General features: G+C 36.2%; 1 protein-coding gene across 1 annotated transcript; it reads right to left on the bottom strand.

Annotated features, from left to right (window-relative positions):
- Window positions 1–497: 497 nt before the first annotated feature.
- On the bottom strand, window positions 498–2221 carry LOC121791126 (CBL-interacting serine/threonine-protein kinase 25-like). Its single transcript, XM_042189160.1, has one exon. The coding sequence runs from the start codon at window positions 1921–1923 to the stop codon at window positions 631–633; it is 1293 nt and encodes a 430-aa protein (XP_042045094.1). The 5' UTR covers window positions 1924–2221; the 3' UTR covers window positions 498–630.
- Window positions 2222–11764: the final 9543 nt, after the last annotated feature.

Here is an 11764-nt window from a genome sequence, read left to right as displayed (position 1 = left end):
ATCTCAACAAACTTTATTCTATTGCTACTTTATTCTCCATACTACTTTAATTTTTTTCATTTTAACTCTCTAAACTCCATTTCTTATATATAGTGCCTAAAAATGTCTCACTGAGAAAGCAAGTACTCTATTGTAGACTAACATTGTACAACCCCAAATGACTTATTTGTACTTTCTAACAACCAGGGGTTGCAAATTGCAATTGGGAATGGAAGCAAAATCGAATGCCCACAATTAACTCAACATCGAAATCATCGTTTCATTGTGCAAAGGTTTTATAAATTGAGAACATGGAGAGTTTATGTGGCAATGGCATCATGTGGCAACAAAGAAGATGAATGAATAGATAGGATGAGACCAGAAAACGATGTTGACGCTGGACCTACCAAAACAACCCCAACATCTGCAATTCCTAGATAGGATAGGATAATTAAAAACTCTTAAATTCCAAGGTCCAAAATCTTTCCATCCAAAAAATATACACACACAACACATAGTAACTCAAGCCTAATTAAATTAACATTTTAAAAAGGAGTATGTACAAATTTGTTGAGACCATAGAACATTGCATTTTGACTAAAGTAGCGCAAAGTTTACACAAAATTGGGTAACAACTATGAAATGACGAAACTAACGCTGGCAGGCACAAGTCTCCCCTTGCCACGTCCACACTATGTCTTTCAAAGCCGGCCTCACTTCCTCCTCGCAGAACTTCCGGTACTCCAACGTGTCTCCGGCCGACTTCGAGAACTCCACCACCGCCACCTCCGGCGCCACCTCGAATATCTCTGCCGTCACTGACAATCGCCCCTTCCTCCCCTCCGTGGCGCCCATCATTCGCACCTTGTAGTCCTTGCTCAACACCACCCCGAAATTCAGCTTCTGAGCCAGCCACTCCAGCTTCGCCACCACCACCGCCGCCGAGCACCGCGACGTGAAGAGCGATCCTGATCTCCTCCCCTTCTCGAACAGATTCGACAGATCGAACCCCGACGACATCGACGATATGAACTCGAACGCATTGTAGAACGGCGGCGACGATTTCGATCGCTTCAGCTCCATCTCCTCGATCGGCTCCTGATCCGATTCCTTCACCGAGAAGGCCACCGGCCGCGTGAATCCTTTGCAGAACCACGGAACTCTCATGATTGCCGCGATCGTGATCCGTTTCTCCGGATTTACTACCAGCAAACGCGAGATCAGCCGCTTCGCCTCGTGCGAGATCCACGGCGGTATAGAGAACTCCGCCTTGAAAATCTTCGTATACATCTTCATCACGTTTTCGTCCTGGAACGGCAGGAATCCGGCAAGGAGCACGTAGAGGATGATGCCGCACGACCAGATATCCGCCTTAGCGCCGTCGTATCCCTTCTTCCGCAGCACCTCCGGCGCCACGTAGGCCGGCGTGCCGCACTGCGTGTGGAGGAGTCCGTCGTTGCGGTGGTGCTCCGGCAGGGCGGAGAGGCCGAAGTCGGAGACCTTGAGGTTACCGTCCTCGTCGAGGAGGAGATTCTCCGGCTTGAGGTCGCGGTGTGAGACGCCGCGGCTATGGCAGAAATCGACGGCGCTAACGAGCTGTTGGAAATACTTCCTGGCAACATCCTCCTTGAGCTTCCCCCTGGCGACCTTCGCGAAGAGCTCGCCGCCTTGAACGTATTCCATCACGAAGAAGATCTTTTGCTTTGTGGCCATCACCTCCTTGATCTCCACCACATTCGGGTGGCGGACCAACCGCATCACCGAGATCTCGCGCGTGATTTGCTCCATTAGCCCTTCCTTCTTCACCTGATCCTTACTGATCACTTTGATAGCAACGCTCTCCGATGTCTTGAGGTCGCGCCCGTGGTACACCTTCGCAAACGTGCCCTTGCCGAGGAGGCGCCCCATTTCGTATTTCCCGAACACGATATTCCGGTCTTCCATGGATTGAATTCGCGGATTTCTTAATTAGGTCAAGGAATTGGGGATTGATTTGGATGGGGAATTAGGCAGTCAATTTGAAGGTGAGAAAAGAGAGCAAGGGGCTAAGAAATTAGCCATACTTCTAATTCGATGATGACTGATAAGAGTTGGAGAGTGTGTTTTGCACGCTATGTGGTGGTGCAGCTGTTGCTGCGGCGGCGGATGGCGGAGTGAAGATTGTGTATTTTGTTCTTGCTCTCTTGCGAGAGAGAGAAGGAACTGAGTTGCTCTGCTACAAGTTATAGTGGTGTTGGGCAATGGTATTGGGCCACTAATTCATTAATTTTTGTTTGTATTTTTCTACTAATTAATCTCAAAGGCCCATATATTTTAATAAAAATTAAAGCGTTGGTTACCAAAATTTATAAATAATTTATTACGGATATGTTTTCTCAAATAACTAATCCCATTTAAAAACAATATATTTATCAACCAACATGGGCTAAATATTCCAAAATTTTAGTATTTCGTTTTACAGGAACATATTTGCTTAATAATTCATAATTAGTGTTTTAATTGGTCAACCTTGATGGGTTAAGATATGTTTTAAAAATAGTGATGATATGAGATATTTTTTTCATTAAATTTAGTCATCATAGTTTCCTCATATATTTTTTTTAAATCGCTTATGCTATATGTGGTGAGTGGTGACGATTTTGCAAAATAATTCTAATTTTAAAATATTTTCATAATTTCCGATTTATAACAATTACATCCTTCTAATTTATATTCGTATAGTGTTAAACTCAACATCAAATGACAATTTTGAAGATAATTATCTGAAATTTTCTTTTGTGGTATCAATTCTGTGTTCGAATTTGCAAAAGTGCAACACAATCTATCATAAAATTCCAATTTCGTTGCATTATTCAAACCACCAAATATGTAATAGTGAAGAGACAATTTAAATAATAAAAGCCCTCTATTAGAATTTTGGAATCATGTAAATTTTTGTAATCGCAAGGCCAAATTCATGAGACAAAACAGGAGAGATTAGTATATAATAAAACGAAAGGATGAATATCATGAAATGTAACCAAATTCCAAAACTGAGAATTAAAAATATGAATATACTACTATCACCAAATGTAGAAACTACAATAATGGTAGTATGAAAGAAATGAAAATATATTGTGGTGGAGTTTGGTGATTGGAGCACTTGGTTTTGTCTGATACAGAGAATGAGACGCCCATAGAGAGAGAGTAATATCTGCAAACAAAATATTAAACAAATATGCTTTGAAATTAACCATGAAAGTGTGAACATTGTAATTTGAGGCTTTAAATGTAACGGATCTTTAAATAGTGCCTTCATTTTTCATAATTTAAATGACAAAAAACAAATATGCACTTATTTTCACGACTAGCTAGAATTGGTATATGAGCTGTAATGAATAACACCAAGCATTTCATTTTAATACAATTGCTAATTTTATACTAAGAAGGTATTTATCTTGCATCACAGTGGCCCAATATCAATATAGTATTAAGTCACTTCATAATGGAATTGTTTTATGTAGCCTTTTGGCAGTGTATTCTATAAGAGCATCCACATTCCGTGCTCTTGCCAGCGAGCACGGATGTGGACCCGGCCCCACTTTTTCTACATGCTCTTAGGCAAGAGCACAACACTCACATCTGTCCTCTTCCGCAAGGACGAGCACATGGGTCACACCATTCTATTATTCAATTTAAATAAAAACATTTCCACAAAATTAAAATTCATTAAAAATACCCGGAATAATATTACAAATTACAATAAAATTAAAAATTACATAATTAAAATCCTAAAAAATGAAAATTACATAATTAAACTACTAAAAATAAAAATTACACAATTTAAGCGTAAAAATGGCCCCGGTGAAGACTAATCATCATCCGGCAATACCCCCAACGTTCTTTGGAGACACCGTATTATCGCCACATGCGATCGAAGTTGCTCGGGGGTCATATTTGACCTATCGGCCAAATTGAGTTGGGCCAAAACCCCCTACAAACATTTCCACAAAATTAAAATTCATTTAAAATACCCGAAATAATATTACAAATTATAATAAAATTAAAAATTACATAATTAAAATCCTAAAAAATGAAAATTACATAATTAAACTACTAAAAAATAAAAATTACACAATTTAAGCGTAAAAATGCCCCCGGTGAAGACTAATCATCATCCGGCAATACCCCCAACGTTCTTTGGAGACCCCGTATCATCGCCACATGCGATCGAAGTCGCTCGGGGGTCATATTTGACCTATCGGCCAAATTGAGTTGGGCCAAAACCCCCCACAACGAGTTGGTGGGGGGTTGAGGTGGCACATAGGGAGCGGGAGCGGGAGCAGGAGCGGGTTCGGGATCGGGATCGGGGGCGGATGGAGTCGCGGCGTGACGGCGGTTGGCCGCCGCCTTCTTCCCTCCTTGCGGTCGGCGTTGGGAACCGCTCGGGCCGGCGTCGGGGCTACCCAAGTTAGCTCCGGCAAGTTGGCTAGCCACGTCTTCGGAGCCGACGTCGGATAGGGATACCGACCTTGACCGTTTGGAGGAGCCGCTAGAGGAGGATGTTATGCCTCCCCTATACTTCGGATGCGACCGCGTCTCCTGCCAAATGTTGAGGTACTTGAACGGCTTGTAGTTCATGGATTGGTAGGTCGACAAGGCGGAACTGATGATGTCGACCTCACTCTGGCCGCTCCCCGCCGACCGCTCTTCCTGGAGGTAATACCCCTGGAACTTTTGGATTTCTTCGTTGGCTCAGTATATGGCGTTGCGCACCATACTCTCGTTGCGCTCGATTGTTCCAGTCGGTCGGTTTTCATTGTACCGGCGACAGATGCTCCACCAATAATGATTGCCGGATTGGTTCGTGTCAATCTCCGGATCTTCGGAGATTGACAAGAACGCTTTGAACAAATGCTCTATCTCCGCCGGATTGTACGGTGTGCGGACACCGCGAGTAGGAGGAGTCCGAGTTTGGGAGGGGCCGCTCGACCTCGCTCTAGGCTCGGGTGTCCACCCGAATTGCCCTTCGGGGCATCTTGGTCGTCGATCGGGTAAGGCCGGTAGCCACCCGGAACTTCCGAACCTTGGGTTTGAGGAGGAGCCGAATATTCTGTTTCCGGACTAGGAAACGGTTGTGAACCAAACCAATCGGGGTTCCAACCGTGGGAGCCCGGGGGGTGATCGGCGTGGCCGGACATTATTTTGTTGTAAGAGTAAGAGTGAATGAAAGATTGGATGAGAATTGAGAATGGAAATGAGAGAATTTGGATGATAATTGTGTAGTGTGGTGTGAATTTTTTGTGTGGAAGTGGGGGTATTTATAGATGAAAATGTGTATTTTTGGGGAAAAAAATTGAAAAATAAATTAAAAGTGGGTAGAAAACGGATATAATTTTTTGGGAAGTGGGAAAATATTTATTTTTTATTTTTAATCGGATTTTTTAATTAAAATCCAATTTTTTTTAAAAAAAAAATTTAATTGCCAACGGCTATGCCGTTGGCCAATCACACACTGCCACGTCGCATGCTCGCTGCCCACGGACGTTCTCGATGCATCGAGCAGTGGCGGACAGCGTCTCCGTGCCCCTGGCACGGACGGACGGACGTCGTCCTGCTCGCCGTTGTGGATGCTCTAATGCTATTAAGAATAGCCGAACATCTGCTACATTATGATGGGTTGTTACAATTGTTATTATTATTATTATGATATTGTGCAATTCTATTTTGACGAATTGAAATCAGCTTAGTATCCAGGCTTATCTGCTAATTTTCATCCAATAATTGAGATTTTTGCATTATAAATGGTATGAAGGATATAAACGCATTTTTAATGCTTAATATGACAAACAAAATATGCATATAATTAAACACAAAAACTCATAAACTAAAAATATAATGTTTGGAATTGGTCATTTTCTATTTTAACAGAATTTCAATGTGCAGTGATGCTGAAATGTTTAATGTTCAACACCCAAAAATGCATAAGTAAATTTTAAAAAAAATAAATTTCAATAACATATTTTAATTTGATGGAATTTCACCATACATTATATTTATATGGTCAACTCAAAAAATACACAAATTAAATCTACGGTGTATGCATTTTATCATGATAAAACCCCCTTGTCATATTTTAAAAATCGAATTTTGCGTGAAATGCATATGAATCGTCTATAATTTCAATCCATTAATTGGACGTGTAGATCGAATCATTGGGTTAATCAATGAAGTATAATAGACAAATAAGTCAACCCACAAACCAAGTGATGCAGAGGTCTAATATTGACACCAATGAGACATATATATTACGAAGTATGTTATTTTTTTATACGTTTTTTTGTTTAAGAAAGAGAAATTGATGATGGGAACTCGATCATTGATCATATAAAGGCAAGGAAGAATTATTGAGCTAATACAACCTCGTGGAGTATAAATAATATAAATTGTTTATTGTAGGAGATACAATAACGTATTGGGCCTTCAAATTTAGATGGTATTGGGCCTTGAAAATTCAAAAGCAACAATTATAAACATAGCCATTAGTTTACTCATCTATTTGTTTTTTAAAATAAATGAAATTAATACTTCCATTATAAGTGAGATATTTTTTTAGCACAATATTTTAAAAAATGAATTTGGTGAGCTAAGCATAATGATAATAGAATAGGAGAGAGAATAAGATAGAAAAGTGAAAATAGAAAAAACATGAGAAAGAGTAGAAATGTTTAATCGAAAGTGCTCCTAGCTTGCATCTTTAAAAGTCTTGAAGCAACCCCTTCTACGTTTCAATTCGGTTGGTAATGTTTGTAAAGTCATGTAATCAAATACTAACTAAGTTACAGTAATAACTAATAACTAATATCAATTTTGTACGTTAAAAATATCAACATAAAGACATAAATTTATCAATCTTCTTGTGTTGATAAACTTATGTCTCGGTGTTGATTTTTAAATTTACATGTTGTATTGATATAATTATGTCTTTGTGTTGATAATTTTAATACACATAATTGAAAGTTATTAGTTATTACTCCGTTCATAAATGTAGATTTATTTTATTATAAATTAGTTAGCACACTAACGCAACCCCGTTCATAAATGTAGATTTATTTTATTTTGTTATGGAGTAATATCATTCAACATATGTAAGAGTATTATTGTAAATCCATTTTTTTTGTATTATTTAAAATGAGAGACAAAAATGTGAAAAATAAGGGTTTGTGTTTAGAATTAACCAAAGAAAAAACTACTAAAAAGACTACTACTAGTATATTTGAACTGTCTACTTTAATGGAGTACCTTACTATTTCTACTTCATGCGACTAATACTAACCATTGGTAGCAAGTATTTTTGTACTTTTTGGGACCTATGAATTAGCTTCTCAGTGTATATCGTGGAGTATTTATACTCCTCCCTTAAATTTTGTCACACTTTAACCGGGCACAAGTTTTAAGAAATATAATGACAAGTGAGTTGAAAAAGTTAGTGGCGAGTGAGTCCTACTTTTATATAATTTTCTTATAATAAAATGTGAGTTGGAATGAGTTAGTGGAATATGAGGTCCACTACCCAAAAGGGTAAAAAGTAAAATGTAACAGATTTTGTGGGTCGGACGGAAATGGAAAAATGTGATAGAATTTAAGGGATGGATGTAGTAATGTCTTATTTTGCCATTTTAGGATGTCCGTCATTTAAAGTCATAACTGCTTTTTTCTATTTTAGGTAAGGGGACCCACTATTCACGTAACTTATTATACTCACATTCTATTACAAATCCAATATTCCCCACTAATTCATTTTTCTCATTTTCTTCACAAAGTTAAACAATTTCTTAAAACTCGTGCTGAGTAAAAATGAGACTATAAATGGCGGACGGAGGGAGTAGTTCCATTTGTGGATGGTATTGAATGTATTATGAAATTGATAAAGTAAAAGAGAACAAAAGAAAAAAAAGGATAAAGTAAGAGAGATGGAGAAAAAATGTAAAGTATGAGAGAGATAGTGGAGAAAAAATAGATAAAGTATGACAAAGAAATTTTCCATTTTTAGAAATAGAATTAATTTTTTTTGGATATCCTAAAATTGGTAAAATGTGACCGTTTTCGTGAAAGAGGGAATATTATTTTGTACATAAATGATTAAATTCTGTAGAACGTGTATAGCTTAGAATTCAATTTGGATCTTTTATTGTGTTTTAGTGCAATATAGTGTTCGTAAGAGATTGAATTCGTTCAAGCATATTTATTGTTCATTTTAAATTATAGTATTGATAAGGACAAATCCTGTCTAGAATTGTTACTTGGGTCACCCAAATTTGACTTATGGCTTTTGATTTATTCCAACTACGGAACAATAAAATGAAAAAACAAAAAAGAAAGACTAAGGGAAAATAAATTAATGTGCAATAAATCCCAACTTAATATCATTTGGGCCATGTTTGGTTGTAGGATTCTGTCTGGAAAAGTAATCTGATTCCTTAAATTTTAAATTTTGTTTTGGTTTTTAATCAAACTGAGAAAGTAATCAGAATCCGAGAACAAGGAAAGTTAGTACAACTTTCAAGGATTCTAAATCCTAACTATTCTTAGGTATTCTTTTTCCCAGTTTTAGGATTCTTACATATTAAATGCAATATAGTCTAGTTTTATTATTATTATTATTATTATTATTATTTATACTGTTTTAAAAATAATTTAAAATTAGTAATTAATTTCAGTATAATAAATAACTATGATTAAAATGATGATAATTATAACTATATTTTATAATATTTTATAAAAGTAGTTAATAATTTATTAAATAATTAAATTATAATTATATAATATAAATTGTATAATAAATAATTATTAGTATATTTTATAAATTAATAATTAATTAATAAAGTGGTATTAAAATTTTAAATTTTAAAATTTATTCAATTATAATATACATAAATATAATAATAGTAATAATAATAATAACAACAATAACAATCATATTTATTATTATAATAAATGAGTATAATATTCTAGGTGACTATAATTACAATTATATTATTATATATTGTGATGGGAATCCATATTTAAACTATCCATCATAATAATAAATATAATATTACAATTATTATTATTTTTAATAAATAATTTATTAAAAAAATTTATTTTATCATTATTTTTTATAAATAAAAAAGTAATAATTATATTTTTAGTTTGGTGTTTAAATTAAAATTAAAACTTAAAATTTTGATATTTTTCAAACACATGAAAGTAAAGTTACTAGGAATCATATTTCTGGGATTCATTTTTCCGGGAATCATTTTCCTTGCCAACTTTACTTTCCCGTCAATCAAATATGGCCTTGATGTTCCAAGCTAAGAGCATCTCCAGTGGGCGGATGTCCCACTCGGACATCCACTATGACTTCCCAAAAACACCTCCTGCCACGTCACTAGGACTTCTCATCCCACTGCCACGTCACTAGGACATCCTATTCACAATCCGCCCTTCCCATCGCCCTTCCCACTAGGACTTCCCGCAATAAAAAATCACAAATTCACAAATATACGTAACGGAATTATAATTTTGACACGGAATACGGGAAAATAGCAAATGCTTCATTAAAAAAAAGTACATAAAAAAAAGAAAAAAATTACATAATAAAAAGAAAAAATTACATAATAAAATTTTTGACTCGGCTCACTCGTCGTCGTCCGTGCCGCCCTCGCCGTCGCCCGTGTCGCCCGTCGTCCCCGCCGCTAATCTCGGCGCCATCATCTCCAATGGGTGGCATGCCCAAATCGCACCGACATCCATCGATGACATCCTTTAAAAAATAAATTTGTAGTAAAAGAATAGAGAAACTTGTTAACACAAGTGGTGTGAATGAAATGACGGGCAACGAGCCGTATATATAGAGTTTTTTTTTTTTAAAAAAAATTTAATACCGGACGTCCGACCCACACCACAATGGCGAACGTCCGCCCGCACGTCGCCCGCACGTCCGAGGACATCCGACGTCCTTACGGGACGTCCGTATCCTACCTTCCACGCCACAATGGCGGACGTCCCGGTCGCCCGTCGCGGATGTCCGACCGGACGTCCGCCATTGGAGATGCTCACATAAAAATATAAGGTGCAAATTAAACATTCTCAATTTTTGAAGTGGTCGAACTCGATCCTTGATATGGGAGACTCGAGTTTTACATTTGGCACGTATATTTTTTTATGAGAATCTGATGATCGTTGAAAAAAATAAGCAAAATATCAAATTTACACGAAAATCAATTTTAATATTTCACGTTAACGCCTTTTGACCAAAGCAAATGTTAAGAGTCCACAATTTTGCAACATCCGCTATTACCGTGGTTATGTAAGAGGACATAATGCGTAAATATGTGACTAAGTTCACACGTGCTGATAAGAACATATCTCTATGAATATTCCTTATACCCTATTATTTAGTTTAGGATTGTATTAATTTTGTATATCTTTCTCATATAGTATTTGTTTCTTGATCACTAAGTTAGATTATTAGTATTATAAATAAGAATTTTTGTTATCTTTTATTTATTCATTGAAGAAATACAATTATCATTTATTGTCTTTTACTTTTCTGTAATTTAGTTTTCTCGTCTTTGTTCACCAAGTTGCGCGACGAAAATTCTTCCGCGAACAAACCACCTTTATCCTGCGAGTCCTCGCTATCATCCTCATATACGAATATCATCATATCACGTGCATATATCAAGCAGGTTAATTTCATCCCAAGATAATTTAGACATTTCTCTTGCATACGAGATTTAAGAAAAATTGATGTTTAAAAATTAAAATAACGAGAGAATAAAGTATAAGAGAGAAATAGAAAATAAAGTAAGAGAGATAGTAATTTCATACGATGGTTCCTTTTATAAAATGGCTCACGGGTAGAGTCCAGGTCAGTTTCAGGTCAAGGTCTAAATTAAATTCGGGCGAGTTGGCTCTGATTCGGGACAGAGCTAGCTTGGCCCGCGCACATTCATAGTATGGTTGTTTATTAGAAGTTTAATGAATCTAAGCTTATGAAAGTCTACTAAGTTTGTATTTTAATTTGCTTAAATATTTAACACGTGATCTCATTTAGTGGGTTTCTTTGTGTATTCTAATATTTAAATTGATGCTTAAATAGTCTTCATCCAAGATTTTTGCAGAAGTAAGCGTGCCTTTTTAACTCCTTGGGTTGAACTTCTAGGTGTAAGGTAAATAAAAGGATATTTAATGAAGGTCAGTTTAAACTAAATCATGTGGGGTGGCTATATTAGTTTACTAAATTTAGAGGATTATGATTAAAAAATTACAATCCGATTATAAATCAAGCCATTGGGCATTTGGGCTGGTTGGTTAAGCAAATCAGCTCAGCAGGCTGGCCCGTTGGGCTGCAAGAAAATACAGCTTTTTTAATTTTCTGTTGTTTGTTCTACCTCGTACCCTTTCATTCGAACCATTCATGCACATTTTCTTATTTTTTCTCTCTAAAATATATGTCTTGATGTTAAAAAAAGGACGACAATTATAAATGTCCTAAACTAAAAGATAAAAGATAAATATAACTTTTTATATATAAATGCTTAATTGATTATATTTTCATATAAATGTAATATTTTTTCTTTTTTTATTTATGTTAAAATAATTTTATTTGTAACATATATAGAATCCTTAAGATTAAGAAAATACAAAGTAATTTCAATTAATTGTTTTAGCCCCGATGGAACAACCCGACACCCGTTAGGGCTAGAGTTGAAAATTCATAACCCGATAAAATTACAGTTCGATTAATTGGTAACCCGAG

This window comes from Salvia splendens, unplaced genomic scaffold, assembly GCF_004379255.2.
Source record: "Salvia splendens isolate huo1 unplaced genomic scaffold, SspV2 ctg73, whole genome shotgun sequence".
NCBI classification, from domain to species: Eukaryota; Viridiplantae; Streptophyta; class Magnoliopsida; order Lamiales; family Lamiaceae; genus Salvia; species Salvia splendens.
Note: the sequence above shows the minus strand (reverse complement) of the source record. Positions and strands in the feature narration are given on the sequence as shown.